A 21600-nucleotide genomic window follows, 5' to 3' on the forward strand; every position below is an offset into this window, starting at 1 on the left:
GACTCTCCAATTTAAAAGGTCAAAACTTTTGATTCTCAAGACACTAGAATTTGGGGCAAGTGATAAAGATCAGATTTTTATAACGCGAAACTTGTTTGAATTAATCAGGGTTGGTGAACGGTCATCTCTAGTCCTCGTTTGATTAATTCAATTCACCTAATAGCATGGATTTGTCAAACGTGAATGCTTTTCTGATTGGTCTAAGATTAGTAAAAGATGAGGGAGGTTTCAGATTTCAAAAGCTGAGCAGGTAGTAAAAAGAAGTTAAAGCAAAGATCTAAACCTCAAGGATAGTATGGTACCATGCTGCTGGGAAAGCCTAGTATAGAAAAAGCACAACTGCCAACGGACTTTATGATTTCTTCTACAACTTTCACATTTAAAAACATCTGTATATGCACACAGAATAAACAAACAAAACAAAAAATCGTTATCTTTGGTTTGGCACCATTATATATCTCTTCAAATTCCATATTGAGAACCCAAAAATACCAAAACCAACCAATCACTTCTCTCCTCTTCTTTCAGATCTCTTCCAGAGTAACAACCACCACCCAAATTGAGAGAAACATCTAAAGATAAATAACCTTCTTAACCAAGTACAGTAACTCATTATCCTCTCCTTAACTCACCCTCCCATTTCTTCATTACTTGCAGCAAGATTTCATTCCAAGTGTCAATAGGCCCCGGCAAGCACCAATGCACACAATCATTCTGCACGCGTTCTGTCACCCCATTAGCAAAGGGAAAAGGATACATATATGGCCCAGGGTGACCATCCGGTCTCATTAATGATAACTTGGTCACGTCCAATGACTCTAGTCTGAACCCTGAAAATTGCAAAGCATTTTCCTTTGCCGCCTGCACTTCCTCTACCTCAGTTTTTCTCATCTCTGCATCCATTCCTTCAAGCTGCTTCTCACCCTCCTTATAAGGCTTTTTCTTTGGACAGGCCCCGGCTTTATCCCAGTCACCTTCAAAATGTGCAGGCGAAAATGTAGTCACAATTACATCAATTCCATTACCAGTAGACCCTCTCCTTTCGATTATGGTCTTCAGGGAAGTCCTTAAACCCTTCAACAAAACTTCATAAAAACCAATCTCTGTGTGATTGAGACCAGGGCAGTAGTGGCAACCTAACACCAAATCACCCTCCAAGTACACCGCCGGGTGTAGAAACCAATGCCCAATTGATAAAACAACCATGTCTATGCGATCCAAGTCACTTGCCCACTTTTCATCCACCCGATCTAAGTACAATTTGTTGAAATTAGGCCCCCCGTGAGATTTTTCAATACCCTTTACGAGAAATGGCGACCAGTATACTGAAACAGTGGCATTGTGAGACGGAAAGTTCCACCTACGGAACTTATTCTCCTCGCTGTCCCGGTAGACAAGGTTAGGCGCAGATGCAGTGGCTAGCATGCAAAGAAGCGATTCCAGTTGGTTCCTAGCCATGGAGTCACCCACAAAAGCTATGTGCTTGTTCCTAATGAGCTCAAGAAAGGTGTTGGGTTCAAACCTTGGTAGCTTGCATTGCTTGGGTTTCCACCTCCAATAGAGGTAGTCCAGATCAGGCCTGCCATGAGAGATGCAATTTTGGCCATCCTTGATGGTGCCGCATGTAGTACCATTGTACAAAGGGCCCCACCGATCATGGACCCATCTGCCTCTGGTGTAGTCACATGGAGTTTCGTTAGTTTTTCCCTCTTCTGCAAAAGAGAACAACGTAAGGAGTCTTTATCAGCAATAAATCGCAAACCCAAAAATACTAAAGCAAAGCCCAACTGACATTTCAATGGCTTTTAACCAAAAGAGAGAAAACAGAATTTATTTACGTACCTTCAGAAGAATAAAACTGAGTAGGAGGAAGAGAAAGAGAAGAGGAGGAGGAGGAGGAGGAGATGGTTATAGGGGTGGTATTGGGGAGCTGATCGGTGGAGGACTGAGGGAGTTGGAGAGGATAAAAGTAAAGGCGAAAGAGAGCTATAGGGAGAAGGGCATAGATGGTCCATGGTAAGATCTTCTTGGCGAGGGAGTGAGTTTGGTCTTTGAATGGACTTATTGTAGCAGTTCCGCCACCCATTTCATAACTTTTCTCTCCTCTCCTCGCCTGCTTTTTCTTTGCCGGCGTGCTACAGAAATGAGAAGGCTGAGCAAGACACGTAAAAAAGATGAGGATTTTTTCTTCCTGGGCAGGCAGAGAGAGAGAGAGAGAGAGAGAGAGTTTTGTTTGTGGGGATGACTCGGCGAAAGTCACATCGAGAATCCAGTGGGTTTCGTGGTAGGCCAACGAGTTTGTTCTATAATTTTATCAAGCCATTGGCGTTATGACTGCTATCTTTTAGTTTTGTTGTTCGTTTCCACACGTCATACATTACATTTTTTATTTAAACTAATTAAATTATTCTATAAATTATTCGTATATCATATATTTAAAAAAATAAAAAAATGTAATATATAAAATGATGAATAATTTTTTTTTTTAGGAGAGGGAGTGTTGGTTTTCTCTTTTTTCTTTCTATTTTGTCTTTTTGAATGGGCCAATCATGGTCACCCTCTAGTCTTTGTTTCTGGTTCAGTTGCCCCATAAAGGGACAAAACTCAGAAGTATCCCTCTTTAATGGGATACAAATCATGTAACTCCTGCTTTATACAAATTAAGCTAAAATTGTGATTTAAGCAAAACTTGACCTAGCAATCCAAGTTGTTTGTGTCAAACTTGTAATTGCATAAATTTCTTTTCGCAAATGACTTCCATTTATAATTTATACGTTGATACGTAAATACAACACTCGCCGACTTTAATATAGTTATAAAAATTAAAACATCAATACTAATAAAACCATGCTTTGCATTGCACCAATTAAGCCTCCAAAACACGTACAATTCTATATAATTTTATTTAGTTTATGTGACTTTTTGTATTATCTTACCCACTACAAGATTGATGATTTTTTAAAACATTCTATTTTTCAGGGATCCGCATGTGACTTACTCCTCGTTTCAATTTAAAACCTACATCAATTTATCTTATCTCATCATTACAATTTTTTTAAATTCTCACATAAAATGTAATAAACAATTCAATTTTTTCAAATTTCAAAACAATTTTATCAAATTTTTACACAAAATATTATAAGCAATTCAACTTTTATTCTATTATTCACAAACCATCTCAACTCATCTCTAAATCTAAATCACTCCTTAGATAGACATGAGAAAGGAGTTTGTTATCCCTTTTAAAAGCAACCCATTATACATATGACAAAATCATAATTTTACATATAAACACAAAAGTATCTATTTTAGATTCATGTGATAATGCTACATATAGTCCTAAAGGTGTGCAATCACTAGAGGTAGGCAAAACTTCTGGCAACTCCAACACCTGCTCTGACTCCGACCGAGTCGAAAAATTTAGAGTTTAGAGTCAGAGTCGGAGCTGATACAAGCTCCGACCTCCGAACTCCGACTCCAATACTTAATATATTTAATATTGTAATATAAGTAATGTTTAATGGCCCAACGGTTGAAATAGTATTTTACAAACTTGAGAACCAATGTTCGAGGCCTTTAAAAGATTTTCTACTTCTATATATATTCATCTTTATCCTTTCTGTTAAAATCCTACGCATTTTCTTTGTTTTCTCTCTTCATTTGTTCTCTCTATTGTCCTCAGCGCCAACAGTGTTCTCTCTTGTCATCGACGTCTCCTAGCCACCGCCCTCCTCGATAACTTTGCCAACAGACTCTTCGCCCTCCTCTCCCAGTAGATGCACCCCCCTCCACAACTTACGTTATGTCTACCACTCTGTCATCACCTCCACATCCTTTGGTTGAACATAGTTCGTCGCCAAGTCGACTTGGTTTGGCATCTGGTTTCGAAACAAGAGCTTCATTGAGATCCTCTCCAATGAACACACACTTTGGAAGCGATACACCACTAGGGGTTGATTTGCGTTGATGCTAGAGATCCCTTTTGATAAATTCAGGGTTGGATCTCAGTTCCTCATGATTTGTTTTCTCTCTTGTCCTTAGCAACAACATCTCCTGTTGTAATGCCTCGCAACTAGGAAGTCTCTTGGCCTCTCTCTCTCTCTCTCTCTCTCTCTCTTCTCCTTTCGTGGCTCTGACTTCGACTTCGAAAACTCCAATCGAAGTTGAAATCCGCTCAAATTTGGATTTGGATTCGAAGTCGAAGTCGAAACTCAACTTGCCTCAGACTTTGGTAGGAGTTGGGCATTCTGACTCCGTTTGAGTCGGAGTCCAACCATAGCAATCGCCGCCGACTCCATTTAAAGAAAAGTGGTATTTACTATTAAAAAAGTATTTAACCACTTTTTTAAAGGGAGTACACCAAAATTACACATCCTAAGACTATAAATATTATTTTTCATTTTTTTTTACCATATTTCATATATATTTACATTCATTAAATATCATAAAAGTTGGTCTTTTCTGATTTTTTTTATAAGAAAGTTTTCTGAATTATTTTAGTTAAATCTCGACCTCTGACAACAAAATCTTAATTTTTGTCGCTAATAACAGACTTCCACGTTAACTATATATTAATGTGTTAACACATATAACAAATGCATTTCACCACCGTCGTAGAGTTTCCCCATTTCAATTATAAACAATTCATGATATGTTAAATGAATAAATATATATAGCAGTCATTGTTGAGAATAATTATTTTACACACATGATATGGTATCATCTAGACTATACATCTCCCCAATTTAAAAAAAAATAAAGAACTAGAAGCAGTCATGTAGTAAGTATAAAATATATACTATTACAATTATTTCTCTCTAATATTACACATGTTAAATTACTAGCATTTATACGTGAACATAGCAAGATTTAGGTTTCATCACAAATTGATGGGTGATGATGTGATATTATTAGTGTCCACTAAATAATTGGTTTGCCATGTGCGTGATCTACACAACAGTGAAAAATATTTTATTTATAAAAGAATTATATATAAATAAATTTATAAATTAATATAATTTTATATAATACGTTAAATTATAAAATTATTTTTAATATAAAATAAAAATAATTTCTTTATATCTCTAACGGAAATCTTTTAGAGTTGTGAGCACAAAGAAGGCACCGATGCATATATGTAATAAGCCACACAATGCTTGTCATAGTCATAATTACGAATGAGACCTTCCACCTAAAAAAGAGGGGGAAAAGCTACTTTACTTGACCATACCATAATCATTAAGACTCTACCTAAAAAGACGAACAAAAGCTACTAGACTTAGTCCATTAATATTAGACTAATTAAATTTATTCTTGAATTTTGATAAAAAAAAATACATATTTTTTTATATATCTGAAACTTTTTTATTTATAATTTTATATTAGATTAACTATTGAATTCATCAAAATAATAATATAATATTATTTTTTTAATAATAATATTTTATTTTTTTCATATTTTATAATTACACTAATCATATGTTAATTAATAATTTAATTTGATTTTTATATTATTATTACAAGATGGTTGAAGATATGAATAAAAAAGACTATTGGATATTAAAAGTGAATAAAAAATAGATTTGATGAGTGAATAGTAACCATTCAAATTTGAAAAAACATATCCATTTACTGTAACTCAAAGTTTTACACTTATCTCTTTAGTTAATTCAATGCAACTCTCTTTTAATGAAATTCGTCATATTTTACATTTGATTAAATTTTTTATGAAGCCAATGCTAATGCTCTTAGAGCTATTAGGAACCTTAAAAGTAATCAAGTAATTTTAAAAGTTCTTTGATCAAAAAATTAAATTATTTGGATGTCAGATCTTAAAATATTTTTTAATTTTAAATAAATTAAAAAGTATATTTGAAAAAAATCATCAAACATATTTTTTCGAATAATTCAAAATGTAGTTAATAGGCGAAAGTATCCATACAACGTACAGATAATTATAACTTTTAAACTTTTAAAATATGACCATAATCTTCAAAAGCCAAATGATCGTCATATCTACTTTAACAAGTATCTTTTTAATTTGTTTCTATACAAATATAATATGTTTAAAAATGTCTTAAACATATGGTTATCAAACAATAAATAATTTTTTAATAATAAAACTCAATATTTAAGCTATAAGTTATAAGCTAAATGCATGAAAGTGATTATAATCAAATAGGCAAGACAAACAATATTCATATATACGTATTTTATTATCCTAATGCTCTTACCATATAAGAAAATTATGTATTTAGATAGATCGATATTGGGCAGTGAAGTTGGTATATAAAAAAAAGATCTGTTACATACACAAATAGGTTATATAAAATGAATTTATAAATTGATTTAGTTTCATAGAATCTGTTAGATCTATTTTATAATAAAAATAATTTTATAATTTGACGTATCATATCAAATCACATCAATTTATAAATTTATTTTTATATAATATCTTTATTACTAAAATATTTTTATATAACTTTACAAAGCTGCAGTCTTGTAATGTCATGGTAGGAATCATTTGGGTTGGCTTTGGACTCTTCTGCAAAGCCAATTAAACATCTCTATTTGTCTTCTTATTCTGGTTGGCATCAAGCCTCCCATTTCACGTTATTTCACAGCTCTATAAGTTGGCCATCTGATACATAAACTATATCAATATTGTTTTTTTTTCTTAGAATTTAGCTGTCAAGTTGAATGAAATAAAGTAAAAACAATGGCCGGTGCGTGCATGAGCACCGAACAAGATCATGCATGCAGGACGGAGTGGTAGCCAGCTCAGCTACGATAATGGCATTATATTATATTAGTGAGTGGTACAAGGAAAAATCTGAAAAGTCTTCACTCTTGTGCCACTAAAATATACAAGAAAAATATGAATATCGTGCAGTGAACAGTGCTCGGTCCGAGAAAATGTTTTTTTACATAGGTGTCCCACCTTTTTGTGTCAGGGTCAGGTTCATCGACACAGCTCACAGTAACAGTGACTGTTCTTGCTTGAGAATACCGTGAAAGCAACAAAAACTCTTGACGATGGAGCTCTTTTTTTTTTTTTTTTTTTGAATTAACAAGACAGCTGGCCATGAAGTTTGAGAGACAGTATGTTTTTGTCGTATAAAGCTTATCATGCACGTGTCGTGGATCTCTGTATCCACATATGCATGCTCTTTTTCTGCATTTTCTTTTTATTTGTTTTTAAAGGGAGGCTCTACCCAATATTGTGAAACAGTTCTGTTGGATACAAGTAGGGGGCTGTGTAGAATTTTGAGATTTTTAATTCTGCCAGATATCCTCTCCGATTCCGACTCTGTCGGAAGTCGGAATGGTCGGAAAATAGAATCAGAATGCAGAGTGACTCCGAATAGAGAGTCAGAGTCGGAGCTCCGAACTCCGACTCCGACTCTGATTTTTTTAAAAAAAAATCCAGATATCTAGAGTTTTTTTAAAAATGTGGAACGGCGTCGTTTCATCATACGGGAGGTCTAAAACGCAGGACCCCCCTTCCCTTCCCTTCTCCCTTCTTCCTTCTTCCTCCTCTCTCAAATCTCACATCTGAATGACTGAACCAATGAACCTCCACCTCGCCGCCTCGTTCTCTCTTTGTTGCCGTGTGAGTCTTTGTTCCTTCGTAGTGCGCGACTTCAATCCGAGCTTCAGCCTACGGTGAGAACCCGATTCCGAGCCCTAAAATTAAATTACTTTATTTAATTTTATGTATTCCGTTACTCATAGTATGCACGTCTGGGTATTTTGTTGTGATTGAAATGAATTTGTTTTGTAAATTTGTAGTAATGAAATGTGTTTGATAAAATGTATAATGTGTTTGTAAGTTGTGTTGTATGTATGCAATGTGTTTAATAAAATGTGTAAGAGATGTTTACGTTTTAACTTGGATCTATTTTGGTGTCTGTATGTGATAGTTATTAGCTCTTGTTTACGTTTTAACTTGGATCCTATTTACAGTTAGTTCCTCGCATATGTCTGAAACTCCAACGCGACCTTACAAGATTGTCATGCCACTGTTTGTGCTTGTCTGCTCAACTTTATACAAAATATGATTGACCCAAGTGAATTTTCCCCCATGAAACCTTGCAGTTTTGAGGTGGAGTCTAGCAATTGATAGAAAACAAAAACAGAGATGCTGATTATTATCATGTAATAATCAAGAAAAAAAAACAATAAAGGGCTTTGCAACAATGTTACAACCACCTTTTAAGGTTGTTCCATCTTTAATCACGTAAACCTGCCTCTGCCTTTTTGATTGTCATGTTTTACGACAATATTCATATGCAAAAGGAATATTATGTATTGTACATCTGAGGTTGAACGATATTTTATGGAAATTATCGAGACACCTAGTGATGTATTTCAGTTATTAATTTGGTGGAAAGTTAATTCTATTAAGTATTCAGTCCTTTCCTGTGTAGCCTGAGATGTGCTAGCCATTCATGTCACTACGGTTACCTCAGAGTCAGCATTTAGCACTGGAGGTCGTGTGTTGGATGCTTATCGGAGTTCATTGTCACAGTCAACCGTGGAGGCCCTCGTTTGCACACATAATTGGATAAGTGAAACGCTCATTGGACTAGATATCGTTGCCGTTGATGCCGAGAGCTATAGACTTGAATCGGGTAAGTTTATATGCTTTTAAATGATTATTTAATTATTTTTAATGTTTTTAACTTCTACTTTTTATGATTTTAAAGATCTAATTGTAAACCCTAACATAATTGCCGATGACTGAGAGTCTGAGACGGACGCCCCTTGAGAGTTGGGATGGAGTTGAGAGAACTCCCTTTCTTGGTAAGAATCAAATTCTACTTTTACCGTATTCAATTTTTTATTATCAATTTTTTTCATTTATTGATTGCAACTTTCTATCATCATTTCAGACATGACCAATGGACCAAAAAATATTTGAGTAAAATCCGTGTTTAATATTTATGCAGTTATATTTCAAGGCTAGGTCAATGTTATTATTACGTTATAAATGAGACTATTATAACTTATGGCTACATCATATATGTTATTTAGTTTTTAAACTATTGTATTTAAGATTTTTTTTTTATTATTATCTTTTCAGTAATTTATTATTATTTATTTATTTATTTATTTTACAGATTTGGACTTGAGCTTTGGCGATCATATTTATGTAGTTATATTTATGTAGTTACATTACATTGTGTTGGATCAGAGCAAAGACTAAAACAAGGACCCATCACGTGATACTTTTATTTAAGCTGTATTGATTTTTGTCATTTTCTTTTTCATATTCTCCAATATTAATTATCTTCTTTGCAATTAGGATTTTGGGCAATTGAGTCATGTTGTTCAAAACTTTTATTAGTACCAGTTTCTTTATTCTTTTGCCGATAGTAAGTTTTGAAACATTTGATATATATGGTAGTATTGGCGCTCCAAAAGTATTTTAATTTGTCTCCACAACGTCTTATATACACAAAACAAACACCCTAAGCCGACATACAACTCAATCTGCAAGAAACGTAGAGAAACAAACAGTCCTACTCCAAACGGAAGTCAGAGCTCCTATCGGAGGTTGGAGCTCCAACCTCCGTTCGGAGTCGGAGGACCAATTTGGCTCCGACGCCTGTCGGAGTCGGAGGTCGGAAACGACAACTCTGACTCTGTTGGAGTCTGAGCTCAGCCTTAGATACAAGTCAGGGTAACCGATTGCTCACGTGGAATAAAAAAATAAAAAAAAAAGTAAAAAAAAAAATTAAAGAAATAAAAATAAGCAAAACTTCTTCAGTGAATAAGTGAGTCTTATTCGGCAAGAAAACCACATTTCGAATGTTTCCTTTGCCTTTAATATCTCTCTCTTTCTCTATTTTTTTTTTCCTTCTAATTCTACCTTCTGGGTTTTTTTCTTTGCCTCATCTCTTTCTTTTCTTATTTTTTTTTCTTCAAAAAATTGAAGAGGCAGCTGAATCGGGATATAGCTTTCTTTGATTATCTTGTTTGGGCAAACAACGTATTACCCACTTCAGACATCAATCGTATTTCAAAGGTCAAAACCCAAGACACTTAACAACTCTAGGGGTGTTTTCTTTGTTGATTTGTTTTTTCTATCTTTAGGCTCAAGACTGGGTGTTCCAGGGTCTTGAATTTCTTATTTCCATTTTGTTTTCCTGGGTTCTGTCCAAAGAATCTAATGGAAATGTGTTTTGGGAGTCTGTGAGATCTTTCCCTCATAAAAATCCAATCTTTTGGTTATAAAATTTAGATTTTGGGCTCACTGACTGTGGTGGAAGATATTTTGTTTGTTTATTTTAATGGATATCCCATAATGTTGGTGTTGAATTTGAATTGAAGGATCCTGCCCATGAAGGATGCTAAAGCTAGAATTTCTCTAATCGCCATTAAAGGTCTGCTTCCAATAATACGACACTTTTTTTTTCCTCTTCTTTAAGACCAAGCGTTGTTGATCTCTCACTAAAGTTATGGGTCTTAAAGGAATGTTCATTGATTTTTTATTTTGGTTGCTTTGAATGTATGAAAGGTGATAAAGTAAAGGCACCTCAACAATAGACCTAAAGTTTGAATTGTATGCGACTGAGACTGAACTTCTGCGGCAAACGATTTCATTTTGAAAAGAAATCATAAATCCTATTTGCTTTGCGTTCAAGGTCGAGAGATTGGTTGTGGAATGGAGGCCTCGAAGGATTTTGTGTTTGTCTGTGGGAAGACGAAGGGAGGGAGGTCAACATTGTGGAACGATTCATGCATTATGAAATGCACTGTTTTTATTTTTCCATGTCGGCAGCCGACTCTCCAGCAGTTATGCTGGGTGACTGTATTGAGCATTTTTCTAAATACAATGAAATCCAATAGGAACGAAACTAAGTTTTAATGCTTCGAATGTGGTTAGCCTTGGACTAAGGAAGGCAATTTTTTATTTATTTGAAAAGAAAAAAAGAAGAATCTTTGAATGATGATGCTAAATGCACCATTCATTAGACAACCCGTTCACATGTATATAGCATCCATGCAATCAGACTTGTTCATCTAGATCAGATTTTTTCTTGACCCGATCCAGAACTCAGTTATCCTGGTTCTAGCTCGGAACAAATTTGGATTGGTACCCACATAGAAAAACTCGGGTACACTCGGTACCCAGTTTTTTTTTTTATTCGGATTGAATGTTTTGATTTTTTTTTCCTTCATTGCAACTAAATGGACTAAAACTCAAAAGGAAAATACATATTATGTCCAATGAATCATCCATTTTATGATTTTCTTTACTCTCTTATCTACATGGCTTTTTATTGTGGTCAAGGAACATGTAGGTTTTGATTTAAAAAATTAAATAAATAGATTTGAATGTTGCATCAATATTATTTTATGAAAAAATATTCATAAAATGTAGATTTTGATTTTAAAAAAAAAATCTAATGCAACTCGAAACCCGAGTTCTGAAATTTTAAAAATCAATTTCAATTCGAGTTCCGGCCCGTTTGAAAACTCGAGTTCCTGAGCCGGAATCAACAGTCCTACGTGCAATCAATTTTGCTCAAAGAATGAATACTGTTATCAGCCTTATAATTTTAGTGATTGATTGTACTGATAAAAAGCCTTGAAAAAAGTATGGTACTCAGTTATTTAATGGTCATGATTCCCTCAACCCAGTTTTGCCAACTCGTTTTAGCCCTTTGAAAGCAAATGCCATTGCTAGCTGAGAAAAAAAAAAAAAATTAGTTAACTTTTATTAATAAAGAATGAAAAATAAATTGAAAAATATTTGAACCGATCATAATTTTTTTTTTGGGAATAATTAGCATATATATATATATATATATATAGGCATGCAGAACTCAATAAGAAGCCTTTTATTTAGTGGCTTCCTCCTTTTAACCTCAAGCTTGATTTTACTCTTCCATTTATGCTCATACTTCCCGGCCCGTTTAAGTTGGTTAATTTTGCATAATCCGGAGCCATTCTCCTTTTTGTTGGACGAGAAATTCTAGACGCAACCGCCCGCATATCCCCGTTGCGGCCTCGGTGCCTACGTGGCATAAGCGCTAAACGAGTTGTTTGGTATCTCTTAGTACTTTCGTTCAACATTTGTCTTCCCTCGCATAAGTAATTGTTTTCTCTCACTCATCTCTATTTTCTCTCGTCCCACGCACGATTTCTAATCCTAACCCTAATTTATTCCCTCCTGTTTTCTCTCAACTCTATTCTACTCTCAAGCCCTAACTCTAACCAACATCTAACCCAAACAAATCAGGATTCACCCTTGAGGCCACGAGGAACCCTGTTCCATGGATCGACGAACCTGCGAACCCACACGAAGTCGTCGTCTCCATCCCCGTCGTCTTCACCCCTGAGGCCGCAAGAGTCACGAACCCACGAACCCCCAGGTTTTGTTCAGATTTTTGTTTTAGTTTTGCTCTCATCAGTTAAATTTGTGCTTATGATTTTGATTACTTGATTAATTGATTTGGAGATTTTGGTTGGAGTTGATTCGGTTTATTTATCTTGTTTAGGCCAAATTTTTGCTTTTAGTTTTGCTCTCATCAGTTAAATTTGTGCTTCTGATTTTGATTACTTGATTACTTGATTTGGAGATTTTAGTTGGAGTTGATTAGGTTTATTTATCTTGTTTGGGGCAGATTTTTGCTTTTAGTTTCGCTCTCATCAGTTAAATTTGTGCTTCTGATTTTGATTACTTGATTTGGAGATTTTGGTTGGAGTTGATTCGGTTTATTTATCTTGTTTGGGGCAGATTTTTGCTTTTAGTTTTGCTCTCATCAGTTAAATTTGTGCTTTTGATTTTGATTACTTGATTTGGAGATTTTGGTTGGAGTTGATTCGGTTTATTTATCTTGTTTGGGGCAGATTTTCGCTTTTAGTTTTGCTCTCATCAGTTAAATTTGTGCTTCTGATTTTGATTACTTGATTACTTGATTTAGAGATTTTGGTTGGAGTTGATTCGGTTTATTTATCTTGTTTGGGGCAGATTTTTGCTTTTAGTTTTGCTCTCATCAGTTAAATATGTGCTTCTGATTTTGATTACTTGATTACTTGATTACTTGATTTGGAGATTTTGGTTGGAGTTGATTCGGTTTATTTATCTTGTTTGGGGCAGATTTTTGCTTTTAGTTTTGCTCTCATCAGTTAAATTTGTGCTTCTGATTTTGATTACTTGATTTGGAGATTTTGGTTAGAGTTGATTCGGTTTATTTATCTTGTTTGGGACAGATTTTTGCTTTTAGTTTTGCTCTCATCAGTTAAATTTGTGCTTCTGATTTTGATTACTTGATTAATTGATTTGGAGATTTTGGTTGGAGTTGATTCGGTTTTATGGGGGTTCATCTTAGAATGTCATCATCATCTTTATCAATATCTTTTTCATCTTTTCCCAAACGTATTTTGGGAAAACCATTGTGCTTCTGTGAGCTCGAAGCCACATTGAAATGGTCAACTACTGCAAAAAATTCTAGACGACCATTCTTAGGGTGTTCAAAGTACAATACCCAGGTAAGTACATTATTTGTTGCCTAAAACATTTTTTATATATAATCATTTAATATGATGTACAGTTTATACATTTCTAATATATGCAAGAAATGAGCAGGGCTTACTATACTGTAAGTTTTTCAAGTGGCTGGATAGTAATGAAGTGATTGAGCTACAAGTTCAAGAAAGAATGCATGAATTGTTAAAGAAAGAGAAAGAGGTCGAGAAGATACTCGAGCTTCTAGAAAAGAGGGAGATTGAACTGCGTAAGATAGTGGATCGCCTCGAGAGGGTGCAGATGGTACTATCCAAAAAAAGCGACGAGATTATGCAAAAGGAGTTGGTGCTTAATGCACAAGAAACTAAAATAAGGCATTTAGGCAAGCTACTTCGGATTTATTGCTGTTTTGCATTTGTACATATATTTTACTTATTGTTATGTAAGTAATTTGGAATTGTTGTTAGTAGTTCTATGTTTAGGTATTGGATTTGTACATTTGTTTTATAATTGTACACCGCAACTTGTATGAACCAATTGTCTCAGCAACTATGCATTGTCTCGGCAACAATTGTCTTAGCACTTCCCTCATGGTCTGGATGTAATTAGTTAAGTTGGCCTCCTTCGATGTACGTGGTTGTGGGATATAAATTTCTGAGTAAAATATCCCCCAGTATGTATGAAGAGGGCTAGATTTATATAGAAAAGTAGCAAAAACTCAGTAGAATTTAGTAGCGTGATGGAAAAATCCCACAAATAACTCGATACTTAATTGTCGATGATAACCACAAACAAATTTAACGTCGAAAACAAACTAGACTACTTCACCGGATACATGGATTCAGGAGGCTATAAATGCATCCTGTCATAATAACCTTTATGCACACAAGCAAACAATAATGCAAAGGAAATGGTTTGCAGAATCAAAATAGAATTTTTCACATGGCAGAAACTTAAATCCCCAAATTACACAATAGAGACAAAAAGTATGGAAGATATATGGTGTTCACATATCATATTATATATCTGCCCACTAACATAGTATATGGAAGGACAGAATGTCACCATGCAGACCCCATTGTCTCTTTAGGTACAACATGATATATATTTCCCAATAACATTCGACCACATCCCATATTGCAATGCATCTTTTCATATGAATTTCAACCCTGTGAACATAAGGAAACCAAACTAACTATACAAGTAGATCATTGCAATCAGTAGCAAAAGCTAGGTAACTATTTATGCATGAAACATAATTTCAATTAAGAATAGAAATCTAACAAGCAGACCAATGCACCAGATAAGTTGGGACATCTATATGTTAGACTTGGAACAATCTACCGGATTCAATTTGTTACATCACTAATTACACAACTTTCATGTAAAGAAAAACAAACAAAAGACTTGCCATCCTCGCGGTCCATGCAACAGAAAAATTGTGAAGAATGATGAGAAGAAAAGTTTCTAATTTTCAATTAAAAGGAAAGTACACCTGACTATAGTTACAAAGGATTTCCTGACCCAACCTAATTAAAACATGAGCCCTGCTTCTTCAACTAAACAAAACTCAAAATACATAAGATAGGTTCATACGTGCCAAACACAACCATCACTGCATGCAAGCAGATCGCAACTAAAAGTATTATGCCATCATTTTACATCTTAAATTAAAATAATACTACCAGGGTATCTTATGTAGGTAATAACGTAAAATACACAAAATCATTCCCAACCCAATGTCACAACAAAGTCCATCAAATACACAAAATAAGTCTCATCCACAACAAATTTATGTGTACCATTCAGTAAACAAAAGACCCTGCGCAATACATTCAACACAGAAAAAAGTTTAACTGGGAACCCATCATTGCAACAGCTGTGATCCATCCAACCCAAATTGTATCTGTAAATAGTAAAAACTAATATATTATTCGTGTACAACGATATTAGTATTAAACTCGAAAAAAATTTATAAACCACTTACGCTTTCTTGACTCTGCATCACTATTTCTCGGGGTTGGGTTCCAATAATGTCTATAGCCACGCTTTCTCTTTCTGGAACAGCCTGCTGCAAATCAAACGTAAATATGTAGCCACAAATAATAGAAATTAGCAATAAATATAAACTTATTAATATACCATCTCAGAAGGGCCAAATAAATTCCTGCATACTTCCACGACAAGTGTATCTCCTCTATCCACGACTTGGGTATCTCCTCCATCCTGCTAATAATTATTTAACAAACAAAAATACATTAAATGTAAAATACGTCAATAAAATATAAATATAAAGCGGATATTAAAATATCTGCACCTCTTTACGCTTCCACTTTGCTGGTGGTTTCTTCGTCTTTGCTTTAGCTTTCCGCATGTCTATCTCCATCCTGGATGCTCTCCTGAGAGATGGAGGTCTGCCTTTGCCTCGCACAACACGTGGACTGCGTACTTCCCCAGAACCACCGACCGTAGTGTCCTTTGTCGTACTATTAACATTGGAACCAATTTGAGTCATCGATGGAGGTTCTTGTTTGGCACGATACAAATCAATCATTGCATATAACTTAGTTCTCACATCCTCAGTGTGCTCTCTCGAACCGGCTGCATGAGTAATCATCTGATAACATATATTTAAAAGACTTGAATATCTATTAGAATCTGCCCGTTGTTCCCCTCCATGGTAACTGCTGTGGATTAATGTGTATCGCTTTTTAATATCCTTCCTCCATCGATCTAAAATGTACATTTCTGGCAAAAATTTAATATCGTTACACCTGAATACGGCCAAAATATGCCGACACAATATCCTCCTCATCTCAAATAATCCACAAGAGCACTTTGCAACTGCATCTTCCTCACTAAAGTCCACAAAATGGGTAACCAGCTTAGTGAACTCTTCCAAACAAACTTCATCTTCTACCATATATGTTTTTACTACACCATCACTTTTATGTAACTTCGGATTCAAGTCAATGATGCCGTTGACTTGCTGCTGAACTTCCTTAAATTTAGCATTCGTGTACAACTCTTGAAACTTCTTTTCAATCGGAGATCTAGATATGCAGGGGAATGTGACATTAAATGACTGGAAGTCCACAAGATTTTCATTCTCAATCTTTTTTTTCAACGCGTTATCAAATTGGTCTACAAACTCCTTCAAGTTTGTCCTAGAATGAACATAACCATCAAAAAATGTATTCATGCTCTCGCTTCGCTGCGTTGTACTCATTCCAGCCCAAAAACACTCCTTCAGAAATGCCGGTACCCAATGTTCATGCTCAATATATAGGCTTTGCAACCACACCTTCTCATGTAAATTGTAAGTGTTAATCAACTGATCCCAACATTTCTTAAACTCATCAACAAGTTGGGTGTTATATACACATTTCATCAATAAATTTTTCATCCTAGTTTTGTACAAACCATATGAGCCAAGCTTCTCGGGGACTTTCTTTAGTATATGTCAAAGGCAAAATCTATGCTGGGTTTTTGGGAAAACAATTGCCATTGTATTTTTCATCGCTCTATCCTGATCAGTGATAATAGCCTTCAGAGCGATATCATCCATGCATTGCAACCATGTCTCGAATAACCACACAAAGGTCTCGGTATCTTCACTGGAAATCAGGCCTGCTCCCAACAAAATTGATTCTCCATGGTGGTTTAGTCCAACAAATGGTGCAAAGGGCATCCCATATCGATTCGTTAAGTATGTGGTGTCGAATGTGACTACATCACCGAAATCTTGGTACGCTACTCTACTACGGGGGTCTACCCAGATGACGTTCTTTAACCTCCCGTCATCATCTATATCCATCATATAAAAGAACCCAGGATTTTTGTACTGCATCCGTAAAAAGTAATCTCAGAGCGCTCCAGCACCACCTGTGCCAAGTCGTAAATGTCTTACCTTGTCAATATAATTACGACAATCCTTTTCCAAGAATGGAAGGTTCTCGAATCCTCCCGCACCAACAACAAGAGATCCGTAACTCTTATTCGTTCGGATGCCAGCCAAATCATTTGTATCGAGGACCATTTTTACGGCATCACTAACTTTTCTATTACATCAGAAGAAGTGGGATTTCTTTGGACTGAGGCCGTGGTTATGGATATTATGTACTGTCGTCAACCGAAGTACACCATCTTGCCTTAAGGCATTAATCTTTGCCTTACATTCAGTTTTCCCTGTCGGACGTGGGTTGGCAACATTCAACGTCCTATTCCGGGCCTTCCCACAGTGGGCACAAGCAAGGGTGACATATCTAACAAACTCATCTTCTCCCCTCTCGGTCCGTTTTGTCATCACTCCAAACCCACATTTCTTACCATATTCCTTATAATAACTTAATAAATCTTCAAAGGAATTAAACTCCATTCCCGACTTTGACTCTTCAATTGTATCATCATCATCCACTTGGACATTCTAAGATTTCTCAGCACTGCCATCATCAGGTTCCGTAGGACTTGGTCTATCCTCAGTACATTCTTCAACTCTAGGAGATCCACATGGCGCTTCAGTTTCCCCACCATCAGGTCTATTATCCTCTAAACCAATAATTCTGCTTGTGGCAGAGCTTGTATTGCTGATAGGAGTCGAAGGTTCCATGATATGTTGAAATGGGTAACCAGCATTCTGCAATAAACCCAAAAAGTCTACAATTAAACTCCTACAAAGAAGCCAACTTATTTTTTTTTATAGGTGCAAAGAAGCCAACTTATTAAGAATAAATCCTGATCAGTTATCACCACCTGTATGTTGATTGGATATTGGTTGCCAACCGGATATGGTAGAAAAGTCGGTGACCACGTAGGCACTGGTCCAAGGTAACCAGGCATGTAATTTGGGATGTTTGGACTAGTTGATGGTATGGCCTAACATGTTATTAGAAAAAAGTAATTGAATATATTTTGGACATAAATATCGACTCAACAATACTAGTGTTATTGATATATTAAATCATATAACATATATACCTCGGATAGGGGATTTGAGCTAGATAATGTCTGCGTAGTTGGCTGTTCTTTCCCATTTTCCATTCTGAAAATTAGTACAAACTATGAATTGTAAAGTTCAATGAGAATCAAACAAGATCCAAGCAATTGTAAAGTTCACTTAGAGAATAACCAAAAATCAGTCTCATCAATTTCTCCACGTACACAAATGTGGGCACACAAACATAAGAAAAATCCATTAAATGTAAATCCATTAATCTAAACACCAAAATCAAAAGATAAGCAGAGAACATCAGAATCATATCTGAATGTAGCATCAACATACCTCAAATTTTTTTTTTTTTTTTTTTATAAACTCAATTTTATTAGAAGACAGGCACAATTAGGAAACTGAAACTCAATAAAAGGTTAACCATCTCTATTGACTAACAACTAATGTCTTCTCCAGTTCTTACCAGTTAAATGTAAAGCCTCCTTAGTTTGCAGTGATCTTGGTATTGACCTAGAATAAGGAAGCTATGGGAATTGAGGAGACAGTATGGTGTTTAGCTATTCTAGGATTGTATTGATTTCATTTTCGATTTTTAGGGTCTGTTTTATTGTTGAGAATAAAAAGGAGTACAAAGATTAAGGAGGAGGTAGAGGCAGGGGTAGCAGTGGGAGGCCATGGAGGGGTGGATTGGGGTGAGGGATGGATGCAATGGGGAAGAAGGCAGAGGAAGAGAGACATTTTTTTTTTTTATGATTTAATAAAAAACAACAAACAATGTTACAAAAACTCATTCACGCCATTTGGATAACACCATGCTAGCCAATATCGCTTTCCAATTCAATTGGATGGACTGGACCTAATTGCTACATTTTTCTTTTTAATTATTTGGAGGCTTCATTGACAATTTTTAGAAATAAATTCCTAAATAGAAAGAAATATTCCATATTAATCAGGGAATTCCATAGTTCCATCAACTGGAACTTAGATGCGCTATTCACATTGCCAATCACATTTTAATTGATAGGAATCATGCAAATCACATTTATTTGATCTCATTTTATCTCTCTAACTCTTGGTAATAAGTTATCCTTTTTATTAAACGACATGAAACACCAAACAAATAACAAGAAAGAAGATTGGTGGTGGATATTCAAGATAGTCGAAAAAGTGCCATGGTTGAACCTTTCACACTATAATGCCAACAAAATTCACATATAATGAAACCGGCAGTAGCAGTTTATCCTGATGTAAATGCAGGTTTTTTCCACCTGTATTAAAACCCAGAATAGAATAGAATAGACTAAAATCAAGCAAAGATATAAACCAAAATCAAGCTTAAAAAACAAACCCAGAGCAACAACCCAGCTAATATATTCGATGAAAGAGAAACCCAAAAAGCCAACAACAAGCCGTTCTCTTCCCAGAAATGCAGATGAAAGACTACACTTAAAACCCAGATGAGAAGATGCACAATGGATCAAAAACCGCAAGAGAAGATGCACAATGGAAGACTGCAAGATGCTCTGGTTTTGGGCTCGGAAGATCGCAAGAGCTCTGGTTTAGGGCTCGGAAGACCGCAAGAGAAGATGCTTTAGTTTGGGGCTCAGTTTCTTCGAAATGTCAATTTCTCCCTCCCTCCCGCGTTGTGTTTCTGGTATTTTTTTTTTTAATATCCATGTTAGCTGCGAGGCTGCGGCGGGGTTACGACCCGGTGTTATGTAGCAGTATTGTTGTTTAAAATGGAGTTTGGAAACATTTTAAAAATCAAATTTTCACGATAAAAAATATATTATAAAACACTTACTTGACAGTACTCTCATTTGTTACAACACTTACTTGACAGTACTCTCATTTGTTACAATACCAATAACACTTCCAACATAGCAAAACAAATGTTTTAAACTCCCTCATTAAACGCATCTAATTAAAGACCGAGTTGATTCAACATTAGAAGATTCGTCCGTATAAAGTATAAACATTTTTATTAATAAAAATAAGTAATTTACAATCTGACATATCACATCAAACTATATAAATTTTTTAGTTTGCTTTTGTAAAATTCATTTGTAACTAAAATATTTCTCTAAAATAAATTCACCACTTTATTGTTTTAAATAAGAGTAATGCTAGATACAGTCGTTGAATGTGCAAACAAAATACAATCTTTTTGTAAAAGAGTGAGGCTCACAATTAAAAAAATTAGTTTTTTATCATGTGGATGCCATATTTACTCACTTTTTTTCAAAGAGATTGCACGATGCTTACGCATTCCATGACTCTAAATATCATTTCTCTTTAAATAAATTCTTCCTTTCAAGCATTACTTTAGGGTTGGGGCACACACCTAGAGATTTAAATCATTAATTTTATTTATGTCTTTATTTTTGCCAAATGTTTTTATATAAGCTAGTTTAGTCCCTGACTTTTTCTTGTCGTTATTCATTCAATTGATTAATATTTTTAATTAGGTTTTTTTAATGTAAATTTAACTAATCAAACCGATTACTATAATTATGATCTTTGGCTCAAGTGCCATCGATGCTTGTATGATCTCACGGTGAGACCCAAATTTTGAGTCCCACGTGCCCTTACCCAAGGAGGGGAAAACAATAAACGCAATAATAGTTACAATCGTGAGTATGTAAACACCATGTAATTATTTTTAAAAAAATGAATAAATACGAGATTCATATGAAAAAATAATAATTTTTTAATAGTAAACACCCACTCTTTTTCAAAAAGATACGTTAGATCTATTTCTTCAATTTTTGTTCACATAAGCCATATACACACCCTGCAACATGATCTAGTGCCCTATATAATTCTATCCATCAAGTTGCCACATAAACACAGTGACACGTGAGGCTCACACATGATCACCTCATCTAGTGCCTTCTGTATTTCTTCCGAGCCCTAGATCACATTGTCTCCACCATTTTGTGAAGGATTGGTCTTTCACTAGAAGATAATGATCTATGCTCCATTGTCTAATGCACATTGTATCTTGAAGAGCTTTAATACCACCATAAGGGCTATCGGATTGCCACCATGAGCTTGGGTCATGGTAGCTTGACAAATCACTCCACTCAAGGCTCAAACCCCTTTAGCCTGATAGAGCTCATGCAGCATAACGGCCCTATTGTTTCGATGGAGAGAAGAACCTATGATTAGC

The 21600-nt window shown here is 35.2% G+C and overlaps 2 protein-coding genes across 2 annotated transcripts; both read right to left on the minus strand.

Moving 5' to 3' along the window:
- Positions 1 to 323: 323 nt before the first annotated feature.
- Positions 324 to 2295, minus strand: LOC121255655 (protein ALTERED XYLOGLUCAN 4). The gene is made up of 2 exons (XM_041156094.1): positions 1843 to 2295; positions 324 to 1712 (listed from the first exon to the last, which is right to left on the minus strand). The coding sequence occupies exons 1-2, from the start codon at positions 2084 to 2086 to the stop codon at positions 613 to 615; spliced, it is 1344 nt and encodes a 447-aa protein (XP_041012028.1). The 5' UTR covers positions 2087 to 2295; the 3' UTR covers positions 324 to 612.
- Positions 2296 to 15272: 12977 nt separating this feature from the next.
- On the minus strand, positions 15273 to 16682 carry LOC121255064 (protein FAR-RED ELONGATED HYPOCOTYL 3-like). The gene is made up of 4 exons (XM_041155356.1): positions 15798 to 16682; positions 15656 to 15706; positions 15468 to 15551; positions 15273 to 15302 (listed from the first exon to the last, which is right to left on the minus strand). The coding sequence occupies exons 1-4, from the start codon at positions 16680 to 16682 to the stop codon at positions 15273 to 15275; spliced, it is 1050 nt and encodes a 349-aa protein (XP_041011290.1).
- Positions 16683 to 21600: the final 4918 nt, after the last annotated feature.

Source organism: Juglans microcarpa x Juglans regia, chromosome 3D (assembly GCF_004785595.1).
Source record: "Juglans microcarpa x Juglans regia isolate MS1-56 chromosome 3D, Jm3101_v1.0, whole genome shotgun sequence".
Taxonomy (NCBI): Eukaryota; Viridiplantae; Streptophyta; class Magnoliopsida; order Fagales; family Juglandaceae; genus Juglans; species Juglans microcarpa x Juglans regia.